This window comes from Rhinolophus sinicus, chromosome 6 (assembly GCF_057876585.1).
Source record: "Rhinolophus sinicus isolate RSI-liver-muscle chromosome 6, RSI-T2T, whole genome shotgun sequence".
Classification (NCBI taxonomy): Eukaryota; Metazoa; Chordata; class Mammalia; order Chiroptera; family Rhinolophidae; genus Rhinolophus; species Rhinolophus sinicus.
This window is the reverse complement of record NC_142506.1, coordinates 31,237,663-31,265,588: the sequence shown is the minus strand read 5'-3', so window position 1 is coordinate 31,265,588 and position 27,926 is coordinate 31,237,663. Positions and strand designations below refer to the sequence as shown.

At 36.1% G+C, this 27,926-nt stretch overlaps 1 protein-coding gene across 1 annotated transcript in view; it reads right to left on the bottom strand.

Moving 5' to 3' along the window:
* Positions 1 to 27,926, bottom strand: part of RGS22 (regulator of G protein signaling 22) — a 174,521-nt gene that overhangs the window by 13,489 nt on the left and 133,106 nt on the right. The window contains exons 19-23 of the mRNA XM_074316672.2: positions 27,063 to 27,221; positions 24,894 to 24,962; positions 22,372 to 22,533; positions 6,568 to 6,747; positions 2,854 to 3,012 (exon numbers count right to left, since the gene is read on the bottom strand). Coding sequence (XP_074172773.2) covers positions 2,854 to 3,012; positions 6,568 to 6,747; positions 22,372 to 22,533; positions 24,894 to 24,962; positions 27,063 to 27,221 — 729 coding nt within the window. The remainder of the gene's footprint in view (positions 1 to 2,853; positions 3,013 to 6,567; positions 6,748 to 22,371; positions 22,534 to 24,893; positions 24,963 to 27,062; positions 27,222 to 27,926) is intronic.

Sequence of the window (27,926 nt, the reverse complement as noted above, 5' to 3'; positions counted from 1 at the left end):
AATGATGGAATAAATGTGTTTGATGCGAGGGGGAATATTTTGAGAGGGATTAATGGCAATGTGTCTTTTACTGTAATAAATTTTGTTATTTAAACATTCACCGTATCTTTTGATCACACCTCGTATACCTTGTACTAATGTCAGTTTCCTATTTTTACTATTGTAAGATGTAGCCATTGAGGAAAACTGTGTGAAGGGTACATGGGCCTTCTGTACTATTAATATTCACTAACTGCCTGTAAATATTAATTATTTCAAAATAAATTTTTTCTAAAAAACCATTTGGAATTTGAAAGTTAAAAAATTTCAGGGCAACAGTATTTTTTTGAATATGAAATACTTTGGAATAAATTTTACAAAATACATTCAAGACCTGTCATAAAAAACTACAAATCACTGCTGAGAAAGTAAAGAGTTAAATAGATATACTGTGTTCATGGATTGGAAGGCACAATACTGTTATGATATCAATTCTCCCCAAACTGATCTATAGGTTCATTACAATCCTGCTCAAAATATCCAAATATTCAGTTAACATGTGAAAAGTAGTCCCACCTTACTAATGATAAGGAAAATGTAAATAAATGCATTATCATGATGAATACTATTTTCCATTATCAGATTGGCAAAAATTTCAAAGTCTGAACATACCAAATGAGGACCACCAAATGGGCAAAAGCAGCATTCTTATATACTGTTGGTAGAAATATAAACTGACACATTCACAGGGAAAAAAATGGTAGCACCTACTCTACTAAAAACACATATACTCCATTGCTCAGCAATTCCAAAAAATTTTTACTTATGAATATGGAGACGTTTACTGGAATGTTGTCCAAAGGGTTGTTTGTAAAGTTGAAAACAAGAAACAAATATCCAACAATAGAGAAATAGTTAAATAAAAATAGTATATGTATTCATGTGATGAAAGAGTATGCAAAATGTAGAAAGACATGTTGCACACTGTGTACTATGGGCAGAATTGTGTGCCCCCTAAATTCATATATTAAAGCCCAAACTTCCAGTGTGACTGTATCTGGAGATAGGATCTATAAGAGGTCACTAAGTTAAAATTAGGTCATAAGAGTGGCGCCCTAATCCCTAAAGGGATTGTGGTCTTATAAGAAGAGGAAAAGAGACAGACAGAGAGAGAGAGAGAGAGAGAGAGAGAGAGAGAGAGAGAGGTCTCTTTCCCCCAACCTTGTGAGGACACAGGGAGAAGGTGGCTATCTATAAACCATGAAGAGAGCTCTCATCAAAAATTGAGTCAGCTGGCATCTTTATGTTGGGCTTTAGCCTCCAGAACTGTGAGAAAATGAATTTCTGCTGTTTAAGCCACCCAGTCATGGTATTATGTTATGGTAGGCCAAAACAGACGAATAAAATGTGGTACCATTTATGTAAGTTAAAATACATACAAAATAGGCCTCTGTATTGATTATGAATTCATAATTCATGCATAAAACACTACCTTTAAAAAGAGATGGAATAACATATCTTAAACTTAAGGGCTGCTCTTGGGGATGAGGAAGGTAATGGAACTCAGGGCTAGGGTTTACTCTTTCTGCAATATTTTATTTCTTAAGAAAAAAAGCAAATGAAGCAAAAATGTTAACAGTGTTTATTTTGACTGTGCAAATATAAATGTTCAATATATACTTTTGTATTTTTCAGTATCTTTGGGGACGAAAAAGGGGCATTGTAATAAACCTAACTGGAAGTAACCTCACACAGTGATCTGATCATAAATTCCTAACCGGAAGGCAGGTCATGATGGGCAGTCATATAACTTTAGTAAAAGGTTTATCTTTGCCTTAAACAAGCCCTGTCCATTGTGTTTGTGCATCTAGGTTAACATGCCTTTGAAATGCCTCTTTTTCAGACCCCTCAGAAGCAAAACCACCCTATAGAGAGCACATAATTGTGTTAACTATCCTATAGTCCAATCCCCACCTTGGTTTCGTCAACCTCCAAGTAATCTTCCTGATCTTCCCTCCTTAATCCCAAATGCATAAAGAAATTGCAAACTGTCATTCTCCAAAGTATTTTTCTCAGTCTGTTAAGATCTTGCTTCCAGGAGTATCCTCTATTTGGCTCAAATAAACTCAGAAAAAGTTTTCTACAGGTTTGGACAGTCTTATGTTGACATCTTTTAAATTTATTTTTAAAAATAGAATAGGCATAAGATTATAAATAAGATAAAATACATTATTGGAGAGCACTTACCCCTTTTCATTTCAAAGAAAATATAGATATTAAAGAGAGAGAGAGATGAATAAATGAATGAGTAGATAGACTAACAAATAAGCAGACTGAACAATTCATGATTCATATTTATAAATTTCACAGTCAATGTATCAATGTAATACTGAAAATGCCGCCCCCAGTACATATTTTTTCACTCATTCATTCATTTCTGATTTATTTAGTAAACAATGATTAATAATTGAGCATGTGCTGGACATTGATATAAGTGCTTATGAGACACAGATGAATAAGACAGATACTACCCTTGAGGATGTCGATCCAGTGAGGATGACAGATGGAAAAACTCATTCACAAGAAAATATAAAGCATTTTACAAAAGAAATAGGAATATGATTACAGTGAGGATGAGTTGCTTGAGTTGCCTAGGAGAGTGTCAAGGAGGCCTTCACATAGAAGAGATGACATTTGAAATGAATTTCAAGTTCAAAACCAAGTCTGAGACCTCCAACTGAAGGCTTAAAACCCACTGAAATCTGTATTCTATAACTTTTCTGTATTTTTCTCTAGTCCAAATTCTTCTATAAATTCATAAATATCACATATCTTTTAAAAGTCTGATTAAACCCCAAATGAGTCTTGTCTCACCTGTGCAAATTTTTCATCTTCTATGACTGCCAATTTTTTCTTCTGCTTATTATATTCTTGTCTTCTCTCTAAAGCACTCATAATTTTTTCATCAGTTAAGTTCTTCCTAAACTCACAAAACTGAGGCCAAAATTTAAACAGAACCCCAAAAATTGTCATCTGTATAAAAAAACAAAGTATGTCTCAGATTACAATTTTATACAAATGTATCAATTTAAACTCTAATTCACCATAATAATGGATTAACTATTCTATCTTTAATGCACAGCATGTTTCCTCCAACTTATTGTCTCCAGACATCTTGGTATAGTTTAGCTCAGCACATGCTTATCATCAATGTTTTTTACTACCAATGAGAAATCTTTCTTTAAAAAAAAAAAAAACATACACTTACATACACTTAAAAGTCACTTTATCCTTTATGTTTACCTAAGCAATTGATTGTATTAATAAAGAATCCATTAGGTCTTTTTAAATAAGAAATTTATGTTTTCTTTTAAAACATATACTAGTTGATCTGCCACACACTCTGCTGTTTTATGCAAGTATTCCAAATATTCAGTTCATCAAGGGAAACTCCTCTCCACCCCTCCCCTTTCTTTCTTTTAGAGAAAGGAAATACCATTTTGCCTCTGGAAAAGCTCTTAAACAAAGCTGCAGATCTAAGAATAAATCTTGAGTAACTTTTAAATGATACAATCTCTCTTTTATGTGCAAGCAAGAAAAGTAACATTTAAAAAGCAGAGTGGTATCCTGGACAAATGCTTTCCATGAGGACACTCTACAGTAAGTGATTAATTGTGATATTTATAGAGATAAGAATTGTTGCTCAAATTCCCATGCCAAGTTTTTCCATTAGTTCCAGAGGCATACATTACTTCCAAGAAGGTAGGACTTGCCACATCAGATCAGTCCAACATCTTGTTGCTAGGAATGGCCTTTCCCTAATGCCCTGGAGAAAAATGAACCATCCCATTAGGCGCCAAGCCAACTCTTCAGAGGAAAAGAGGAATTTTTAAAAAGTAAATGCTGCAGTGATCAACAGAGGCCTGAATTAGTATATTTCATTACTCTCTTTTCTGTACATGGATATTAGTAGTAATTCTAAAATTATTTATTCCTTTTAAAATACAACTTTGTCACTGAATTCTGTAAACTCTTGGGATTGTGAACACAAAAGTTAGAGATACTTTATTTGACAAAATGCATGCTTTTAATTTTAGTTTTTTCATCCATTTCTCATGCATTTAATGAAGTAATCCCTTGCTCCAATGTCCAGAGATCATGGTAGTTTTTATATGAACGTCTTAAACTTAACTCCTCCTCCTCCTCTGTTTACCAACTATTGACACTACTTCTCAGTTATTTCTCCAAAACTTGAGTCATTCCCAACTCTCAAACATATTTCTTTCCATCTAGAAGACATTCCAGTAAAAGTCACTGGATTAAGACAATTTTTCAAAGGCAAATATAAAACTGCTCTATTCCTAAAAGCTGCAATTAAGATTTTAGGTTAATAATATACATGTTATTCATGAAAATTACCGTGTACCTCCAGAACCTTAAAAGATAATCAAACTATGGGTAAGAAAATATTTTAATAAATACAGATCTACTTTGCTCACTGCCAGCAGATGGACAATGGCTTTATATGAGTAAAAAGGTCCAGTGATGAGAACTTGGGCTGAGTGATGAGAACTTTCAAGCTATTAAGGGGGCAGGTGAGAAGTAGGCATCGCCTACACTGATAATATTAAAACAGCCAACAATTTTTAATATACTACTTAGCCATTTTGCTCAACTTGCCCTCATTTCCAGTTTGATCTTACTCCTTTCTGTTGTGACAGGTCTCTTTTTACACCATTCATTCACGTGTTCAAACACTCTTATTGAGTGCTTCCTCTGTGCCAGGCATTCAGGTCACAAAGGAAAATAAGAAACAGTCCTGCCCTCAAATATGTTACAGGAAAAGGAACGTCAGGCATGAGAATAGTCATTTTCAATTTTGTGTAATAAAAGTTATTATAAAAGCACAAGGAAGAAAAGATGATATTGAAGAAAGCTCAAGAGGGAAGAGAGTAAGGCCCCGTTACGGAACTACAAATATTTCAGTAAGACTGCGAGAAAGATGGCAGGGAATGGTAAGAGATGTGGTTAGAGAGACATGTAGGAAGAAGCATGGTCCTCATCTGAGGACAATGGGGAGTAATTGAAATTGAAAGCAGAGAAGTGACGTGATCAGATATACATTTTGAAAAAGATGGCTGTGTCTGCAGTGAGTTGAATGGTTCTGAGAGAGTCTAAAGACAGGGAATTTTGGTAATCAATGTGAGACGTTGCAGATCAGCACTGAGGTAGTGGCATGCAGTTGGAGAAAAATATATAGACAGAAAGACAGATAACAAGGAGACAAAGGGACTGAAGATATGGGAGTAAGGGAATGAAGGAGAGGGAAGACATGAAGAGGGCAACGAGCTCTCTGGCTTTACACCTGGTTAGGAGGTGATGCCATTCTCTGAGCTTGCTTAGGAAACACAGGAGGAATGATAGCTTTGGTGGAGTAAGGCTTCTAAATAAATATTCTCTTATTTTCTCATAGTCCAAAGTTCATATTTAAGATATGTCTAGGGCTCTATTTTAGGAAATCAGGTAGAAGGCAGAAACTAGAATATTCCAATAAAGTTCACTGCTACAAGCCCTGGACTGTGTGGCAGAACCAACCAGTGTAATCAGCTCCAGACATTCAGCATCAGACTTAAGGTCTTTGATTTTTAGATGGGCAAGCCCTGGCCTGGTTATCAGAAGACCGAGGTTAGGCTAAGTGATCGCTAAGATCTTTTCATTAACAGATGCTACAGTTCTGGCACCATGTTTTCTCTATTTCTCTCTAGCACATCCTCAATCATTCCTCTATATTTCTGCCTATTTTAATGCATAATTTGGATTGTGAGTCCACTTTCAGTTCCTTAGGGGACTTAGAACACAGCTGGCTCACAAATGAATGTTAAGGAATAATGGCCTTTCTCTATGCTCACGGGCAGTCATACTCTAAATCTCTGTTTCATATCACTTAAATCATGACATGGCCTTCTCTATTACCTCTATTATAATTTATTTTTCTTAATCATTTTTCAGGAACAACATCACTAAAAGGCTTTTCAAAATGCAAATAAATTATGTTCACCAAATCACTGTTTTCTATTATTTATCTTAAAAAAGAAGTAACTTGAGCAGGTTAACAGGCATGATTTTCCTTTCATGAGGTTGTGTACTTTATGTTGGTCAGGTACTTAAATCTCCTCTCACTTATTTTATGAGCTATGTGAATATTCTAATCTTTAAAAATACACAAATCTTGAGGCACACATACTTCACACATTTTTGTGGTAGCAGATATTTTAGAAGGAAGTAAGAATGGTGGGAAAGGAAGGAGGAATTAGCTGGAGTTTTATAAATTAGAAAAAAAATGACAACCGTGGAAAGTCAAAGTACAGCATTTAATTTTATTTGCTGTGTATTATAACAACAAAATGTCAGTTACTAGTTTCTTATGTTCTATGGCATATGCAAAGATTTTTCTAATTAAATAGGATAAATCCCAGTATTAGAAGGATTGCAACTTTGCCAAATATGAATAATGCAAAAGTTTTAAAAGAATATCTAGACTATCAATCTGTTTTAAAATATGCTTACCAATATGCCTTGATCTCTTACCTGTGCCTCTCTAAATACATATGGTCCTAACTCCTTCCTGTGTTCAATAATCTTCTGGGCTTGCTCCAATGGAATGTCAATTTGTAAAGCTGGTGGAATACTGGAATTAATGAAGCAGTTGATAATAGTCATGATCTTCTTGTGGATAATGGACTCATCACAATGAGAATGACACAAGTCCTGGACAAGGAGGAAAGACAGAGTATATGATTAATGTATTACTAGAACACTTTATAGAATTGTGTCAATACATCTGTCAGCTAATATATTCATTTTAATTTCACGTCAAGAGGGCACTGGCACCTGCAAGTCTATCAAAATATCATAGCTTCTATTTCTCTTTGGTTTGAGGAATTCGACTTTGATAAATATACCTTACGTCAATATAGGTTTCATTTAATCCTTATTGCTTCTTTTCCTAGGCAAAGAAACACATCTAGTGTCTATCTTGACCCATTTAACAAATTTATATTGAGTGCCTGCTATATGCCAGACACTGAGCTAAGCCCCAAGATAAAGTACCTGCCATTTAAAGGCTCAATCTTAACTGGAGAAGCATGAGAACATGTTACTTCAATTTGAGATCATTAATAAGTGCTATGATAAAGGTACACACAGGGTTCTAGGAAAGCCCTGAAAACAGGCATCTAACACAACTTACAGGTGGATACAAAAGCTTTCTCAACCATAACTGCTTCAACACCAAGGGGATTTAGGCTCAAAACGGCTAGCTATATAAACGGAATGCTGGTGGTGATGGGTGTGTCAGTATGCATCTCTTACTATCTATATTTTTTCCATTAACCTATTACAATATCCTCTTTACTGCTAAAGAATTTAAAAATAATGCTAGTACTTTAAAAAGACCCAGTTTTATGTTACAGATGTGGGCAATCGTTTTTTAAAGTAAAGAGGTAGCTTAGCTTGAATTATAGCATTTCTTTGTCAGAGATATTGTTCTCTAAATCACTAGAAAACACACAAATTTGGAAAGTTATAATTCTAGGGCAGAAATGAGTCAACATTTATTAAGTACTCACTATATGATGGGCATTATAATAACTTATGTCTTATGCTAACTATTAGGAAAATTCTAGAACTTGCCATATAAATCTTCACATACAGTTTGGCAAAAGTTATATGTAAAAAAACTTGATATATTACATTGAGATAACAGTTAGCATTTTTTAAAACTCAATTTAGCATCCTCAAAAAATGCCCATTTTATACCACATGTTTGGTATGTCACCAAAAATATTTTTTATTTTTATTTTTTGCCATTACTAGTGAGGTTATCATATATAATTATTTGGTGAGCCTGGTTTATAAATATGAAAAATAAGTAAGGCTTGTGAAATAAAAATTTGTGAAGTTATACAGTTTTAATTTTGAGAGTGAAGGGATAGAATTTAGAAATTTAGAATCAGAATCAATTTTTGTTTTCTAATTGCTCTACCTGACTATACCATTAGCCTAGTTAACTTTGACCCGTCATTAAAGTCTCAGTTGAAGCACACTTTCCTCTAGTAAGCTTTCTATGACTTCCTCAGTCCGGGAGAGATGTCCATTGCATCCTGTGCTTCTTCCACCATTGCACTAATCACACTATTATATTATAAATGCCCTGTCTACACTTTTCTGTCCCTCCCATGACACTGTAAGCTCTAACAAGGAAGACTTTTTTTTTCTTTTTCTGGATCACTTCCTGGATTTTTTTTTTTTATTAGTTTCAGGTGCACAAGACAAAGTAATACTTAGACATTTATCTTTTATATCCCTCACACTGTGTGAACCCCACTCCCCCCATCCACGATCCCTCTGACATCGCACAGAGCCATTACATTTCCACTGTCTCTATTGCTGATGCTGTACTCCACTTCTTGTAAGTACACACACACACACACACACACACACACACACACACACAAACGTGTAGTTGATATTCATTATTGTTTAGCTTCAGCTTCAGGTGTACAATGCAGTGATCAGGCATCTACATCATCCCTGAGGTGGCCTTCCTAATGAGACAAGTGTCCATGGGATACCCTACAAAATCTTTACATTATTGATTACATTCCCTAAATTAATTTTCAAAACCCCGTGGCCATCTTGTGGTTACTGACTGTTTTCTAATCCCCTCACCTTCCCTCTTATCCCCATCCCCCTCCCATCTAGCAACCCTCAGTTTTTCCTCTATGTCTCCAAAACTGTTTCTGATCAGTTCATTCACTTATCCTTTTCTTTAGATTCCACATATAAGTGAGATCATATGGTATTTGTCTTTCTCTGTCTGACTTACTTCACTTAACATAATGTTCTCTAGGTCCATCCATGTTGTTGCAAATGGTAACATTTCTTTCTTCTTTATGGCTGCATAATACTCCATTGTATAAATGTACCACCATTTCTTAATCCAGTCGTCTACCGATGGGCATTTCGGTTGTTTCCATGTCTTGGCTATTGTGTATAGTGCTGCAGTAAACATAGAACTGCATAAAGTTTTTTGAATTAGAGTTTTGGATTTCTCCGGATAGATACCTAGGAGTGGAATTGCTGGATCATAAGGTAGTCCCATTTTCAGATTTTTGAGATACCTCCATACTGCTTTCCATAGTGGCTGCACCAACCTGCAATCCTACCAACAGTGCACAAGGATTCCCTTTTCTCCACATCTGCGCCAGCACTTGTTGTTTGTTGATTTATTGATGATAGCCATTTTGACTGGAGTGAGGTGGTATCTCATTGTGGTTTTTATTTGCGTATCTCTGATGGTTAGTGAGGTTGAGCATTTTTTCATATGTCTATTTGCCATCTGTATGTGCTTTTTAGAAAAACGTATCTTCATGTCCTCTGCCCATTTTTTAATTGGGTTGCTTTTTTGGAGTTGAGTTGAGTGAGTTTTTTATAAATTTGTGATATTAACCCCTTATCAGATATATCATTGGCAAATATCTTTTCCCATTCAGTAGGATCCCTTTTTGTTTTATTAATGGTTTCCTTTGCTGTGAAAAATTTGTAGTTTGATGTAATCCCACATGTTTGTTTTTTCTCTTACTTCCCTTGCCCCAGGGGATATATCAATAAAAATCTTACTCCGGGTAATGTCTGTGAAGTTTCTTCCTATATTTTCTTCTAGGAATTTTATGGTTTCAGATCTAACATTTAAGTCTTTAAGCCATTTTGAATTTATTTTTGTATATGGTGTAAGGAGGTGGTCCGGCTTCATTTTTTTGCATGTGTCTGTCCAGGTTTCCCAGAATCATTTATTGAATAGACTGTCTTTACCCCACCATACATTCTTGCTTCCATTGTCGTAGATTAAATGGCCATATAGGCATGGATTTATTTCTGGGCTCTCTATTCTGTTACATTGATCTATGTGTCTGTTATTCTGCCAGTACCATGCTGTTTTGATTACTGTGACTTGTAGTATAATTTGATGTCAGGTATCGTTATACCTCCCACTTTGTTCTTATTTCTCAAGATTGCTGAGGCTATCTGGGGTCTCTTATGGTCCCATACAAATTTTAGGATTATATTTTGTATTTCTGTGAAAAACGTCGTTGGTAGTTTGATAGGAATTGCGTTGAATATGTATATTGCCTTAGGCAGTATGGATATTTTAACTATATTATTCCATCTATTTGTATCTTCTTTCATTTCTTTCTTCAGTGTCTTATAATTTTCTGAGTACAGACCTTTTACTTCTTTGGTTAAATTTATTCCTAGGTATTTTATAGTCTTTGAAGCAATTGTAAACGGGATTGTTTTTTTTAATTTCTCCTTCTGATGTTTTATTATTGGTATACACAAATGCAACTGATTTCTGAATATTAATTTTGTATCCTGCTACTTTACTAAATTCATCTATCAGCTCTAATAGTTTCTTGGTGGAGTCTTTAGGGTTCTCTATATATAGTATCATGTCATCTGCATATAATGACAATTTTACTTCCTCCTTACTGATTTGGATGCCTTTTATTTCTTTTTCTTGTCTGATTGCTGTGGCTGTTGAATAGAAGTGGAGATAGTGGGCAACCTTGCCTTGTTCCCGATCTTAAGGGGAATGGTTTGAGTTTTTCCCCATTGAGTATGATGTTAGCTGTGGGTTTATCATATATGGCCTTTATTATGTTGAGATATGATCCCTCTATTCCCACTTTCTTAAGGGTTTTACCATAAATGGCTTCTGGATTTTTATCAAATGCTTTTTCTGCATCTATTGATATGATCATGTGATTTTTTTTTCATTTTGTTAATGTGGTGTATCACATTAATTGATTTGCGGATGTTGAACCACCCTTGCATACCAGGGATGAATCTCACTTGATCATGGTGTATGATCTTTTTAATGTATTGTTGAATTCTGTTCACTAATATTTTGTTGAGGATTTTTGCATCTATGTTCATTAGAGATATAGGCCTGTAGTTTTCTTTTTTGTGGTGTCTTTGTCTGATTTTGGGATCAGGGTGATAGTGGCTTCGTAAAAAGTGTTTGGGAGCCTTCCCTCCTTCTTGATTTTTTGGAAGAGCTTAGGAGAATAGGTGATAATTCTTTTTTGAACGTTTTGTAAAATTCACCTGTAAAGCCATCTGGTCCAGGGCTTTTGTTTGTTGGGAGATTGTTGATTACTGATTCAATTTCCCTGCTGGTAATTAGTCTATTCAGGTTTTCTGTTTCTTCTCGAGTTAGCCTTGGAAGGTTGTATGCCTCTAGAAAATTGTCCATTTCTTCCAGATTGTCAAATTTGTTGGCATATAGTTGCTCATACTAATTTCTTAAAGTTTTTTTATTTCTGCAGTGTCTGTTGTCACTTATGTTTCATTTCTGATTTTATTAATTTGGGTCTTCGCTCTCTTTTTTTTAGTGAGTCTGGCTAATAAAGGTTTGTCGATTTTGTTTATCTTCTCTAAGAACCAATTCTTGGATTCATTGATCTTTTGTATGGTTTTTCTGGTTTCTATTTCATTTATTTCCACTCTGATCTTTATTATCTCCTTCCTTGTACTCCCTTTGGGTTTATTTTGCTCTTCTTTTTCCAGATCCCTTAAGTGTGAAGATAAACTGTTGATTAGTGATTTTTCTTGTTTCTTTAGGTAGGCCTGCGATGCTATGAATTTCCCTCTTAGGACTGCTTTCGTGGTATCCCATAGATTTTGGATCATGTTGTTTTCATTTTCGTTTGTCTCGAGATAGCTTTTGATTTCTTCCTTGATCTCCTGGTTGACCCATTCATTATTTAGTAACATGTTATTCAGCCTCCATGAATTGGTGTGTCTTCCAGTTTTTTTCCTGTAGTTCATTTCTAATTTCATAGCACTGTGGTCAGAGAAGACAATTGGTATGATTTCAATTTTCTTAAATTTATCAAGACTTGTTTTGTGGCCTAACATATGGTCTATCTTGGAAAATGTTCCATGTGCGCTTGAGAAGAACGTGTATTCTGCAGCTTTGGGGTGAAATGCTCTGAAAATATCGATTAAATCCAAGTGGTCCAATGTGTCATTTAAGGCCGTTGTTTCCATATTGTTTTTCTGTCTGGAAGACCTGTCCCTTGTTGTCAGAGGTGTGTTGAAGTCCCCTACTATGATAGTGTTACTGTTTATCTCTGTCTTTATGTCAGTCAATATCGGTTTTACATATTTAGGTGCTCCTATGTTGGGTGCATAGATGTTTACTAGGGTTGTGTCCTCTTGTCAGATCGATCCCTTTATTATTATATAGTGCCCATCTTTGTCTTTTAATATGTTCTTCATTTTAAAGTCTATTTTGTCAGATATAAGTATTGCAACTCCAGCTTTTTTCTCATTGCCATTTGCATGAAATATCTTACTCCAACCCTTCACTTTCAGCCTGTGTGTGTCTTTTGATCTGAGGTGAGTCTCTTGTATACAGCATATACAAGGGTCTTGCTTTCTTATCCACTCAGCCACCCTATGTCTCTTGATTGGATCATTTAATCTGTTTACATTTAAAGTGATTATTGATAGGTACATAGTTATTGCCATTTTCAAATTTGTAGTTAGATTGTTTTCATCTTTCTTCTATTTACAGAAGTCCTTTTAATATTTCTTGCAATGCTGGTTTGGTGGTAATAAATTCCTTTAGCTTATTCTTTTCTGAGAAGCTCTTTATCTCTCCATCAACTTTAAATGATAGCCTTGCTGGATAAAGCAATCTAGGTTGTAGGCCTTTGTTTTCCATCACTTTGAGTATCTCCTGCCACTGCCTCCTGGCCTTCAATGTTTCTGTAGAAAAGTCATTTGATAGTCTTATGGGAGTCCCCGTGTATGTAACCCTCTGTCTTTCTCTTGCTGCTTTTAGGATTCTCTCTTTGTCTTTAACTTTTGCCATTTTAACTAAAATGTGTCTCGGTGTGGACCTGTTTAGGTTTATCCTGGTTGGAACTCTCTGCACTTCCTGGGTTTGTATGTTGGTTTCCTTCATCAGGTTAGGGAAGTTTTCGGACATTATTACTTCAGATATGTTCTCAATCCCTTGCTTCCTCTCTTCACCTTCTGGTATTCCTATGATGCGCATGTTGTTGCGCTTGATGTTATCCCATAGGTCTCTTAAACCATCTTCATTGTTTTTTATTCTTTTTCTTTCTGTTGTTCTGTTTGGGTGATCTCTGCTAACGTGTCTTCTAAGTCGCTGATTCGATCCTCTGCTTCATCTAACCTGCTGTTAATTCCTTCAAGTGAGTTCTTTATTTCAGTAATTGTGTTCTTTAGTTCTAACTGGTTGTTCAGTATGATTTCTCTATCCTTCTTTATGTCGTCTCTAAGCTCTTTAAACCTTCTTATCATCAGTGTTCTGAACTCTATCTCTGATAGGTTGGTTACCTCTGTTTCATTTGGTTCCATTTCTGGAGGTTTCTTCTGTACTTTTATTTGGGACATTTTTCTTTGTTTCCCCATTCTGGCTGACTCTCTGTGTTTGCTTCGATGTATTAGGTAGATCCCCTAGATTTCTTAGTTCTTGCTGGGTTATCTTATGTAGTATGTGTCCTTTATATTTGACTTGCACTACTTTGTTCTTCTCCTCTGCGTGTGCTCCAAAGTTGACTCTTGTGTTGTGTATGTTGTCCTGTTAAAGAAGATCTTTAATTGCTTTTCACTTGTGAGTAGGTGGGGTTAACTCCCAGGCTGACTAGTTGTGAGACTTGGCTCTGCCCACAGCAGGGTGTTCTTCTGCATGATGGTTGACCACTTAAATGTGGTTTGTCCTCTATGGGCTCTTGTGCCTGTAGAGAATTCCCTCTGGATGTGTCAAACCCGGTAGTACTCTGGTTTAGTCTGGAGTTGGCCTCTGGGTGTGTAGGTCTTGTGCCTCTTAAGCAGGGCCCTGGTGGGGCAATTTCAGAACAAAGCAAATCACCAAGCACAACAACAACAAAGAAAAAATCAAAGACGTTCACATGTAAAAACAATCAACAACCCACACTCAACACAGGCAAAGATATCAAAGATATAAAGACAAAATAAAACAAGGAAAAAGAAAAAGAAAAAACAAAAAAGCAGTGCCAGTCTTGGCTTAAGCCCACCAAATAATCTCCAGGTTGTCCTCTGCTGTACCAAAGAGTCCTCTGTGTATTGTGCAGGCAGAGCCGGTCACCTGGTGCCCAGAGTGATGTTGGGACTACAGATTTAAATGCTTGGGGCTGAGGGTTTTGGATGGTGGGTTCTACAACCACCAGCCCTGTGTCCAGTTCTCTTGAGTCTTAGGGCACTTCTTTTTGTGTGTGTGTGTGTGTGTGTGTGTGTGTGTGTGTGTGTGTGGCGGGCGGGAGATTTCTGAGCTGCTGAAAGCCCAGAGCTGTGTCTGCCGCCTACTGCTGATCCCTGGGAGTGCCTCCACAGTTGTAATTGCCCTGCCCTAGGCAGGCCAGAAAAGGTGGTGGCTGGGGGTGAAGGAGTCTCTTCTCCAAAAATCACACTCTTCCCAGCCTCTTCCCTGGGTCAGAGTTGCAAGCTGGGTCTTCCCAGATCCTGAGCACTAAGGCTCCTCTGTAATCTGACACTATTCCTCAATTCAGGGGCCCGTTTAAATCTCTGGAAGGGTGGAGGTAGGATTGGAGGGGGGGGGGGGCCTCAGGTATGGAGTTTGTGTCCTTTGTCCAACCTAGGGCCCAACTGGCTGCCCCCTCGGAGGGAGAGATTAGCTGTGGGATGCAGGGAAAGAGCCCACCTCCTGGCTTTTGTAACAGGGAAGACTTTTAATTACAGCTGTTATCGTCAGGATTTAGCCTCACTCTTGGTAGGTGCTCAATAAGTATTTGTTGGATGAATATATCCTCCCATTCTTTTCTCTGTGGACACACCACACACACACACACACACACACACACACACACACAGACTTTAGATTAAATCATACTGTTTTTTAGTAGCTAGGTTTAAACTATCAGTAAGATGAATATCTTTCTCATCGTTGATTATTGTCCTACAGTATAATTTTTAAAGGCTGCAGAGTATTCTATTGTATAGCTGTTGTATAGCTATTGTATATTCTATTGTTGAATATCTAGGTTCTTTCCAATTCTTCACAATTGAGAACTATGTTTGATTAAGATCACTGCAGCCATCTCTTTGCATATTACCACAATCATTACTGGTTAAGGGCACTAGTTTTAGAAACAGAATGCTTTGGTTTAAATCCCAGCTCTACCACTAAATTATCTGTATGATGTCAGGAGTTTTGAACTTTTCTGTGCCTTAGCTTTTTCGTCTATAAAACAGTGAGAACAACAACTTTGGCCTCATAGGATTCTTAACAAGAAAAAATTACTTAACACATGAAAAGCATTAAGACAATATCTGGCAGATAGTGAACACTAAATAAGAGTAAGCCACATAAAAGTGAGCTCAGTAAGATTTTTCATGGTAGAATGCTTTCCACCTGGCAAACTCCCTCACCCCTTCTGTTGACACTTCCCTGACCTACCACCCTCACTGCATCATTCCCTCCTCTGTGGGAATACCTACTTAGAACACAGATCATAATCAATATTATTTATTTTCATGGATGTCTCCCTCCCTGAGGGAGGGCAATGTGTTGTATTCACCTTTTTATTCCTACAATCTAGCATAATGGCTGACACATTAGACAATGTGTCACAGACAATGACACAGACTCACTGAATGAACAAATTCACTCCTATAGTATGAATTTTCATAGCTACCTAGTATTATATGTCCTCCATCCTATGACGCAGAAGAGATATTTAACTGAAGACCAAGGGCAGCCTTGAAGAAGAAACAGTCACAAAACTAAGGAATGACTGTGTGTGAGTCTGTGGTTTTTAAACACTTATTTTGCAAGTCATCTCATTAGGCCTTGTCTTAGCAGGGTTGGGCTTACGCATATTCATATTAGCATAAAGATAATTCTAACCACTCATAATAATTGCCTATGTTGGAAAACAGACTCCATCTCCTTTCTAATTCTCAAAAATTATTTTAATATTACTTACCTTGTGACATATTTTGAAAAACTTATCTCAAAATATTTTTTAATTAAAGTTTATTTGGGTGACAATTGTTAGTAGTTACATAGATTTCAGGTGTACAATTCTGTCAATACATCATCTATATATCACATTGTGTGTTCACCACCCAGAGTCAGTACTCCTCCCATCACCATAGATTTGATCCCCTTTACCCTCATCTACCACCACCCCTCCCCCCTTACCCTCTGGTAACCACTACACTATTGTCTGTGTCTATGAGTTTTTGTTTCTTCATTTGTTTGTCTTGTACTTTTGTTATTTTCAGTTTTATATACCACATATCAGTGAAATCATATGGTTCTCTACTTTTTCTGTCTGATTTATTTCGCTTAACATTATAATCTCAAGATCCATCCATGTTGTCGCATATGGTACTATTTCATCTTTTCTTATGGCAGAATAGCATTTCATTGTGTATATATACCACAACTTCTTTATCCATTCATGTATCGAAGGACACTTTGGTTGTTTCCTTGTCTTGACCACCATAAGTAAAGCTGCAATGAATATTGGAGCACATATGTCTTTATGGATAAATGTTTTCAGATTTTTTGGGTAGATATCCCAGGAGAGGGATTGCTGAGTCATAGGGTAATTCTATTCTTAATTTTTTGAGGAACCTCCACACTGCCTTCCATAGTGGCTGCACTAATCTACATTCCCACCAACAGTGTATGAGGGTTCCTTTTTCTCCACAGCCTCTCCAACACTTATTACTATTTGTCTTGTTGATGACAGCCATTCAACTCGCGTGAGGTGATATCTCATTGTGGTTTTTATTTGCATTTCTCTGATTAGTGATGTTGAACATTTTTTCATATGTCTATTGGCCATTTGCATGTCCTCTTTGGAGAAATGTCTCTTCATGTCCTCTGCCCATTTTTCAATTGGATTGTTTGTGGGGTTTTTTTGTTGTTGTTGAGCTGTATGAGTTCCTTATATATTTTGGATATTAGCCCCTTATCGGAGGCGTTGTTAGCAAAAATCTTCTCCCATTCAGTTGGTTGCCTCTTTATTTTGTCGATGGTTTCTTTTGCTGTGCAGAAGCTTTTTAATTTGATATAGTCCCATTCATTTATTTTAGCTTTTACTTCCCTTGCCTTTGAAATCAAATTCATAAAATGCTTTTTGAATCCAAGGTCCATAAGTTTAGTACCTATGTTTTCTTCTATGCAGTTTATTGTTTCAGGTCTTACATTTAGGTCTTTGATTCATTTTGAGTTAACTGGGTACATGGTGACAGATAGCAGTCTAGTCTCATTCTTTTGCACATGGCTGTCCAGTTCTCCCAGCACCATTTATTGAAGAGGCTGTCTTTTCTCCATTGTATGCTTTTTTGCTTCTTTGTCAAAAATTATCTATCCATATTGATGTGGGTTTATTTCTGGGTTCTCAATTCTATTCCATTGGTCTGTGTGTCTGTTTTTTCTGCCAATACCATACTGTTTTGATTATTGTTACCCTGTAGTACAAGCTAAAGTCAGGGAGTGTGATACCTCCAGCATTGTTCTTTTTTCTAGTATTGTTTTGGCTATTTGGGGTCTTTTGTGGTCCCATACAAATCTGATGATTTTTAGTTCTATTTCTTTCAAAAATGTCATTGGGATTTTGATGGGGATTGCATTAAATCTGTATATTGCTTTGGGTAATATGGCCCCATTTTAACTATGTTGATTCTTCCAATCCATGAACATGGAATGTCTTTCCATTTCTTTGTGTCTTCTTCAATTTCTTTTAAAAATGTCTTATAGTTTTCAGTATCTAGGTCTTTCACATCCTTGGTTAAGTTTATTCCTAGGTATTTTATTCTTTTTGTTGCAATTGTAAAAAGAATTTTTTTTTTAATTTCTTTTTCTGAGATTTCATTGTAAGTATATAGGAATGTAATGGACTTTTGTATGTTGATTTTGTAGCTGACAACTGTATTCATTTATTGTTTCTAATAGCTTTTTGGTGGAGTCTTTAGGGTTTTCTATATATAGCATCATGTCATCTGCAAAGAGTGACAATTTAAGTTCTTCATTCGCAATTTGGATGCCTTTTATTTCTTTCTCTTGCCTGATTGCTCTGGCGAGGACTTCCAATACTATGTTGAACAGCAGAGGTGATAGAGGACAGCCCTGTTGTGTTCCTGAATGTAGAGCAAAGGGCTTCAGTTTTTCACCATTAATTATGAGATTAGCTGAGGGTTTGTCATATATGCCCTTTATTATATTAAGGTTATTTCCCTCTATAAATATTTTATTAAGTGTTTTAATCATAAATGGATGTTGTATCTTGTCAAACACTTTTTCTGCATCTATTGATATAATCATATGATTCTGTCCTTTGTTTATGTGGTATATCATATTGATTGATTTATAGATGTTGAACTATCCTTATGCCCCTGGGGTGAACCCCACTTGATCTTGATGTACAATCTTTTTAATGCTTTGTTGCATTCGATTTGCTAGAATTTTGTTTAGGATTTTTGCATCTGTATTCATCAGAGATATTGGTCTGTCATTTTCTTTTTTTGTGTTATCCTTACCAGGTTTTGGTATCAGGGTAATGTTGGCACTATAAAATGAGTTAGGGAGTATTGTCTCTACTTCAATTTTTTGGAAGAGTTTGAGAAGGACTGGTATTAGACCCTCTTTGAATGTTTGGTAGAATTCACTAGTGAAGCTGTCTGGTCTTGGACTTTTGCTTTTGGGAAGGTTTCGGATGACTGATTCAATTTCCTTAGTGGTGATCAGTCTGTTTAGATTTTCCAATTCTTCATGATTTAGCCTAGGAAGACTATATGTTTCTAAGAACTTGTCGATTTCTTTTAGGTTATTGAATTTGGTGGTATTTAGTCCTTCGTAGTATTCTTGCATGATCCTTTGTATTTCAGTGGTATCCATGGTAACTTCCCCTTGTTCAGTTCTTTTTTTTTTTTTTTTTTTTTTTTTTTTTTTTTTTTTAGTTTCAGGTGCACAAGACAAAGCAAAACTTAGACGTTTATATTTATATCCCTCACACTGTGTGAACCCCTCTCCCCCCATCCACTATCCCTCTGTACGTTCCCCAAATTAATTTTCAAAACCCCATGACCATCTTGTGGTTACCGACTATTTTCTAAACCTCTCACCTTCCCCTTATCCCCACCCCCCCCGCCCCTCTAGCAACCCTCATCGTTCAGTTCTGATTTTGTTTATTAGTGTCCAATCTGCTACTCTGTGCCTTTTTATTGGTGAGTTCAGTCCATTTACATTTAGGGTGATTATTGATATATAAGGATTTCCTATCATTCTATCTTTGGTTTTCTGGTAGGACTGTGTCTCCATTGTTCCTTTGCCTTTTTATTGCTATCTATTATTTCAGTGTGGTGGTATTCTATGATTTTTCCCTCCATTTCTTCTTTTATTGTGTTATATATTTCAGTTCTGGATTTTTTTTTTTGAGTGGTTACCATTAAGTTTATGTAAAAGTAAGTTTCATATATAGAATATTTCATTTTCTTCAGCATGCTTATTTTCTCCATTTACTCATGCTGGTTCAGACCTTTACTCTCCCCCTTTTATGTTTTTGTTGTCACAAATTATCCCTATTTATGCTGGTCGAGTAGCCTCCTTCAGTATTTCTTTTAGTGCAGATCATGTGTTAGAAAATTTCCTCAGCTCCTTCATATCTAAAGGATACCTTTGCTGGATATATTATTCTTGGCTCATAATTTCATTCTTTCAATAGTTTGAATATTTGAGTCCACTCCCTCCTGGCTTTAGAGTTTCTGCTGAAAAATCTGATGATAACCTAATGGGCTTTCCTTTGTAGGTTACCGTCTTCTTTTCCCTGGCTGCCTTGAGGATTCTTTCTTTGTCGTTGATTTTAGACAGCTTCAATACAATGTGCCTTGGAGAAGGCCTGTTGGGATTGAGGTAATTAGGTGTTCTATTTGCTTCTTGGATTCGAGGATCCAGTTCTGTCCACAAGGTTGGGAAGTTCTCATCGACAATTTGTTTGAATATACAAATTGAATATATCCCTTCTCTCTTTCTTCTCCTTCTGGTATGCCTATTGTTCTTATGTTGCTCTTTCTGATGGAGTCAGAAAGTTCTTGCAGAGTTCTTTCATTTCTTTTAACTCTCAAGCCTCTCTCTTTTTCGATTTGTGTCATTTCCAGATTTCTATCTTCAATGTCACTGATTCTTTCCTCCATCTGGTCAGCTCTATTACTTAAGCTGGGTATTTCATTCTTCATTTCTTTTACTGAGTTCTTAATCTCCAGAAATTCTATTTGGTTCCTTTTTTTTTTTTCATTTCTCTCTGTTTGGTAAAATATTCATTTTGTTGTTTGATTGTTTCTGAGTTCATTAAACTGCCTGTGTTTTCTTGCATCTCGTTGAGTTTTTTAAGAACTGCAATCTTGAATTCTGTCATTTAAGTCACATATTTCCATGTTTTTATGTCATTTTCTGGAGACTTTTCATTTTCTTTCTGAACTGCCTTGTTACCTTGGTTATTCATGGCAATTAGTGAATTATTATTTCTCTTCCTAGGCATCTACAGGAGTGGGTTCTGTAACAGGTTGGTAGGAAGAGGTCTTTCCTTTGCTTTCTAGTAGGTGTTGGTAGAATGCTTTATTTTCTTTCCAACTGCAGCCTCTAATGCTCTCTCACACTGTAGAGTTATATTTTCTCTGCACTGTTTCTGGCTTCTCACACAATGGGGGGATTCTCTGGAAGGTGGGCTTCTCTTCTGTGAGCAGGTTGCCTGGGTCTCAGGGTACCACCTCCACTGGGGGATGTGGAGAGCTTCTGAAGTTCTGAAGCACTTCCTGCACTAGATTCAGGGCCTGTGTGTTTCAGCAGCTCTGTTTACCTCTACAGGGATCCACCCAGATGAGTGGGGAGGGGGGCAGGTTTGATTGTGAGAGGTGGCTATGAGCAATGGCGGCGACCACCAGCACAGCCCGTCATGCACCCATGGCTCCCTCCCATTCACCGGAACTAGTTGGGCTGCGAGTCCATGGCTGCGGGCCGCAGTTCTCAGAACTGCAAATACTCTGTTCTTTTGATCTGACACTGCTACCATTCCACTTCTAGTACTGGGCAGGTGGGAGTGAGGAGATCTCTGGGAGGGTGGGGAGAAGGAAGCTAGGCTCCTTGCCTAAGCCTTCCATCCTCTGCTCAGCAGTAAGGACTTAAACCACTGTTTTCACCCTTCTTCCCTCAGTCTTTGCTTCGAGGTCTCTGCTGTGAGCGTTGGGTTCAGCCATGTTATATGTTGATCCCTCAGGCGGGACTGTGGGCCATAGGCGGAGTCTTAGCAGTCGGAGTTCTTCCCTCTCCCACAGCTGCGGTAGTTCCGGGATGCAGCGAGCTTGGAGCACTGAGCTAGGTCTGCGTCCTGCGCCCGCCTGCACAGCCCATGTGTCCAGCGTGTCTGCACTTTCTGCTTCCCTTTCCCACTCGCCCAATTTGCCCACCTTTAGATGATTTCAGTTGTACATCTCTTACTCTTGCCTGTCTGCTGCACAAGGAGTCCTTTGTGGAATTACAGTTGCTCAATTTGTTATAAATTCCAGGGAAGATTTCAAGAGGCTCACCTCATGCCACAATTTCTATGACATAATCCCTCAAAATATTTTTAAATTAATTTTATTGGGGTGACAATGGTTAGTAAATTATATAGATTTCAAGTGTGCAATTCTATAATACATCATCTATATATCACACTGTGTGCTAACCACCCAGAGTCAGTTCTCCTTCCATTATCATATATTTGACTCCCCCTTTACCCTTTAAAATAGGCTGTTTGAAAGGAAATGAGCCTGCTACCCCTGGGAGTATTTAAGCAGAGGCTGAATGCCTGCTCTTAGGTATTTCTAGACAACTAATAGAAAAGGCTCTCTCATGTCTGTTGGTTTGTTTATCTATAATCCACTATCTTTGATTACTCTTGCTGTAAAGATAGTTGTGAATTCTTGAAAAGAGGTCTCAGTTACAGTACTAAATATAGATATCTTCAGGGAAAAATGCGTATAAACATTTGTAAGTAAGGAAAGTACTCATTAGATCATAATATATGGGACTACCTTGAAAATATATGCTATCTTTTTAGGGCTCACTCTTACTCTTCATTGTATAATAATAAAAACATACCTAACACAGAAAAAGAAACACGTCAATATTTACATATTAGCATGAAGATGGCAAAATTGGGATATCTTATTCAAATCTTCTCCATAAAGTTACAGTAAATAATCTGATATGTTAACACATTTCCTCCTAAAAAAAAGATTTTTCTCCGGCTCCCAATACAATACCTTATATTTTTGTACTTCTTGCCAAAAGAGCACCCCATTTTCCAATAAATCTCCTTTTAGAGCCACAAACCGTTGAAATTGTCTTGCAGTAACTGGATTCAATAATGCTTTACGGAAAGCAATGATTTCACAAGATGAAGATATCCACTTACTCTCCACAGGCTGTCCAGAGAGTACAGAAAATTAGTTGTGTTCTAAAAAGTAAATAAAGTCATTTCCTAGGCTAAAAATCACCAACTTCTATCTCCTTTACTTTTGGCTGTTGAAGTTTTTGGCATAGATAAATAGAATCTGGCAACTTTCCCCCCTTTGTCGACTTTATTTCTTTATGGCATCATTTTTTTAAGAGGTAGAGAGAAAAAGAAATGATTGGATGATTTAGAACATATGACTACATTGTTTAAGAATGTTAACAATCATTACAGTTTGAGACTATGGTGAAAAACTACATTTTACTGTGTAGTATGAGTTCTGTGCTTAAACAGAACAAAAGAATAATGTTATAATATGCACTGTTATTCTATTATTATTTATTTTGTTATACATGTTACATATATTATGCATTAACACATAATTCTCCTGCTTTTTAAAAAGTAAAAGCAGTTAAACATTTAAGATAGTTTTTCAAAAATTTTAGAAAAATTTTACCAATTAATCCTATTAATTTAAATAGGAAATATGCTGGAGCTTCACTATAATTCTATCCTGCAAAACTTATGCTTGTTGGTGAGTTACCTTAAAAATTGTTATTAGTAATTTATATTAAAAATAAAAATTGTTATTAATAATTAATAACAATAAGAACTACATTATTAATACATCATTTTAAATAACAAACTTCCTCTGACTAAGGATTCACTTTATATAACAAAAAAGCCTGAGGGACCTATGGTGTTTTGGTAATGCTTACAGGTATTATTTATTTTATATATTCACAATTATGAAATGTAAGATGTCTACTTTTTTTACTTTGACCATTTTGGATCACATATTCATTCCCCTTTAGCCTCTCAGATTTAAAAAACATAAGAAATAGATTTTATTAAATTTAGTAATTCGATTTTTTTACTAGATAAATTTTATTGAAGTTCCCCAAATCTGATTTTAGCCTACAACCATGCATCATTGCAAAGGCATTGTTTTAGATGAACTTAGGAATTATAGTAACAATCAATCAAAACACATAATAAATATCCATTACTGATAATGCATAAAATAAGTTTCTTGAAACAAATCATATGTGACCATCAATGTGAGTGTTTAAGAGAGTTATGTAAAAAGTGCTATGGGAATGTGAAGGAGTAACTAATTCTGCCTAGAGGAGTAAAAGCTTTATAGGGAACGGCCTTGAGGATGCTGTCTGAGTTGGAAACTGAAAATTGTAGGCAACTCCAGGCAGTCTAGAAGAATGGTGCTGCCTTAACCCAAATAAAGTGAGTAGATGTCTATCACTATTTCAGTGAGGCGCATGTTGTGTTCACTGGACAAAAAGTTAAGACCCTCACCATATGGTCCATATTAAAATTATAGCCCTGTAAATAGGAACAACTGTGTATTAGACTGGGATGTTTATTTAAAACCCACTCAGCAAATAATGTTTTAAGACCTGCTTCTTAAGATACTAAAACTTAGTAATTTAACTAAAACCTATAATTTAACTAAACAGAAAATAACATAATATGTAATGCACAATGATACGAAATATAAGCCTATTCTACTTAGTGTTTCAATAAAAATATAAGAAAAGACAAACATAAGAACAGTTTATTTCCTTTCAAGAGCAAAATACAGAAAAAGAAGATCCTAGCAGATACATACACTCCTCTAACAGTCAAATAAAACTTTGTCTTTGTTAGTTTGCAGTGGGTCACCTGGGTCTAGTTTGACATTCTATCAAGACCTATAGAAGGATGAATACACATAAATTTGTAGGCTCAAAAGAAGACCGTGTTTATCATGCTTGTTAAGAAGCATAATGGGCAATATTTAGTAAGTTTTCATATTATAGTGGTTTCAATAATCACCAAAATAATAGTTATCTTAATTCTTTTAAAGCTAAAATGTAATTCTAAATAAAGAGGGATAATGTAAAATCATTTAACCTGCTGATTCTGCTGCAACGTCTTGTTCTTTTCATGTAATCCACTCTTAGTAATAAATAAACTACCACATACTGGAACAGTTTGTCTCAATAAATCCATCACAAGCAAAATAAATAATATATATTTAAAGTCCAATCAGACATTTCTAGGGTTGAGCAGGTCAAGGCAGCTCTGGTAGTATGACACTTCCTGCTAGATCCCATCAGCCAATTAAGAAAAGTATCAGTGGCCAGTGGGTGGCTTAGGAAGCAGAGTCTACAATGAGGGGTAAGGAACATTTGAGATCTTGCTCCTTGGCATATGTTGTCAGTTTGGCTCAAATAAACTCTCATAAAGTTGTTGTTTTTTAAAGAGGAGGAAGAAAAATAATACTTTGAGAGTAGAACTTACAGGAGGAAGAATATAACAAATATTACTTGCCTTCCAGACCCCAATTTTCCTTTCATGTTTCTGTAGTAAGAGCTCTTCAGCTATGTCTCTCATTTGTACCTAAAAGCAAAACCAATTATTTTATTCCAGTCATTTAGAATGTCTAAAGTTTTGAAATCACTTACTAATTTAATAGCTTTAAAAATGAGGCAAAAGTCAGCATGGATAAGAAATAGGGCAGTTCAGAAGAAAGAGGATCAGACTTAAGTCCTGCCAAGGTCCGTGGGCCAGTCACTCAAGTTCTCTGTCCTGAACAGTTTCCTCATCTGCAAACTGGAGATAATAATAGCAGACTGTATTCCCCAAATGTAGATAATAGTTCCACTTTGGGTCACATGGAAACTGAAGCTGGAGAGATATTTAGGACTTCCCAGATTTTTGGCTGTTTTCTAGGCACAACTAATTTTAGAAGAGTAGAAAAGTTCACAGAGGCAGGAAATACAGTAGATATTTCTTGAACTTACTACTGACTCACAGTAATTTTCCTTTCTTGGGAACCACTCCTGCCAAATCTGTGCTATGTGACCCTACATCTCTTCCATAGCAGATAGGTCCAGAAGCTGACCTAGAGAGATGGGCACTAGAATCACTGCAGCTGAGTCTTTCTGACAGCCACAAGCTGGGGCAAAGACCTGCACATTCTTCTTGCTGGGTTCCCACAGCTGTCCTGGCTCCGGACATGGAGCTAAGCTCCAGACCTAAAGCTTAGGTGTCCTCTCTTCCCCTAAGTGTGTGAGATGCTCCAGCACCATTTTATAATATATTCCCTCCCTTCTCTTTTGTCTTTGGCTTAAGGTTTCCAAAATTGGTTTATGTTGTTGGCGACCCAAAGAATGCTAAATCCGGAAATGGCCATAAGTTACAATAAAATCACTGTGGTAAACATAGTGAGAAAAATGTGGTAAATAATATTAGTAAGCCAAATACACTTGGTTTTGGATAGAGAGTTGGAATTAACCTGCAGAAAGAAATGAGGAAATTTGAGTTGTCCCAAAGCTTATTTCCATGAACTTTTTGCCTAAGACAAATCAGCTCTTCTCCAGACTATAAATTCTATGTTCCCAGCTGTACTGTGTTTTCCATTACTTAAGGTGCTCACAAGAGTAAGGATATTTCCAGGAAAGTAAGCCTCAAAGTGTTTGATAAAATGAATACAGAAGGCTGATTTTTAGGTTTATTCCTCATCATTACCAATGTGCTTTGCATACTCAAGTCCAGCATTACATGCTCTCTGCCCCTTATGTTATTTTTGTAAAGATCAAGTTTGCCTGTTTTTAGGTGTGATAATGACATTTTAAATTATCAAAGTAATACATGCTTCTTATAAAATAAAAACAAAACAAAGGGGGAAAAAAAACCACCCCACTTTACAAAGTAAAAGTAAAAATCCTTCTTACTCCCCAGGCCTATTCCCAGGAGGCAGCTCTTTTTAGGTATTTTTACATAAACATAAAGATAAAGATGATAGATAGATAGATAGATAGATAGATAGATAGATAGATAGATAGATAGATAGATAGATAGATGATAGATAGATAGATGACAGACAAAAGAAAGGAAGAAAAAAGAGAGATAAAAGTATATATAATAAGATTATATTCTATATATTGTTCTGCATTCTGATTGTTTCACTCAACAAGTAACATCTTCATATCAGTACCTGTAGAAATTTATATTTATATTTTAATTTCATTTTTATAATCTCATTTTATATGGAACTCTGCAGTTTTCCATAGTATGGAATTATCATAACTCATTTAACTATTCTTCCTTGTACATCCTTGGCTATCTATGTAAGAACTTAATAATAACAATATAAAAAATAGCAAACATATTAATAGATAATATTTGAGTGTTTGTTGTGGGCCACACATCCAATAAACTAAATATACATAATTTTATTTAATCTTCACAACAATCTTATGGAGCAATTAGTCTTATTAACCCGATTTTTTTCAAATGAGAAAACTAAGGTTATGGGACTTAAAGTTATACAATTAATATATGGCAGTATTGAGATTAAAACTTGGGAAGTCTGAGTCCACACTCTTAACCGTGAGGCCACAGAAGTACAATGGCTGGGTCAATATGTATGTACATTTAATGTCTTGAGAGGTACTGTCAACTGTTATCCAAAGACGATAGTACTAATTTACGTACCTTTATCTTTTGACGTCCTGCAAACTGTTCACTTGCAAGAAACAATGGCAACCACACATTTTCTAGCTTATTTAGGACATGCTTCTGAATTTCAATTAGCACAGCTGCATCAAGCTGCTCATGGAGACTCTTCCCCCAGCCACCACTTAAATCCATTATCTAAGAAAATAAAAATGACACAGAAACTACAAACTTCTGTTTTGGTAAAGAAACACTAACAGTCATTAATTTATTCAATCACCCCCAAACTATTTGCTGAGCACCTGACAGATGGCACAATTTTCATTTTCTATAAAATATCTCCTTGCTATATTGTATATAATAAAGACAGATAACTCCTCTAACATCAAACAGAGAATTGTGGTTTATGCAACGGTTGTTTTGGATATATGATTTTTGCTTATGATATAGTTCAAGGAACACAGGAATGGGCTTTTTATCCTGTGAGACCACAATCAATGCCATTTCTCACCCCCCCCCCCCACCTCATGGCCTCAGTATCAAGTGTAAAATGAGGGCATTAGTGTATTAGTTTTCTAAGTTCTCTTCTAGTTCTAATATATGAATCTGTGATTCTAGTCAAATTGACTTGTTTGAGAAATCATTTTCTTTTGTGTATGACGAAAATGAGGCATTAGTTAAGAGACAACCTTAATCCAGGTATTATAAACATGTATAATGCCAACAAATATTGGGTTATCAATGGTGGGATGATGGCAGTGGTAGCAAAGTAGGGCTGCTCCAACAACTTCTAAGAAGAATACAGAGGCAGCAGGAAGCAGAGAAAGGCCAGGTTCTGTAGACAATAATCTCTGATTTGCACAGGTAGCACATTTTATAAAACACAATTTCTTTGTGGCCCAA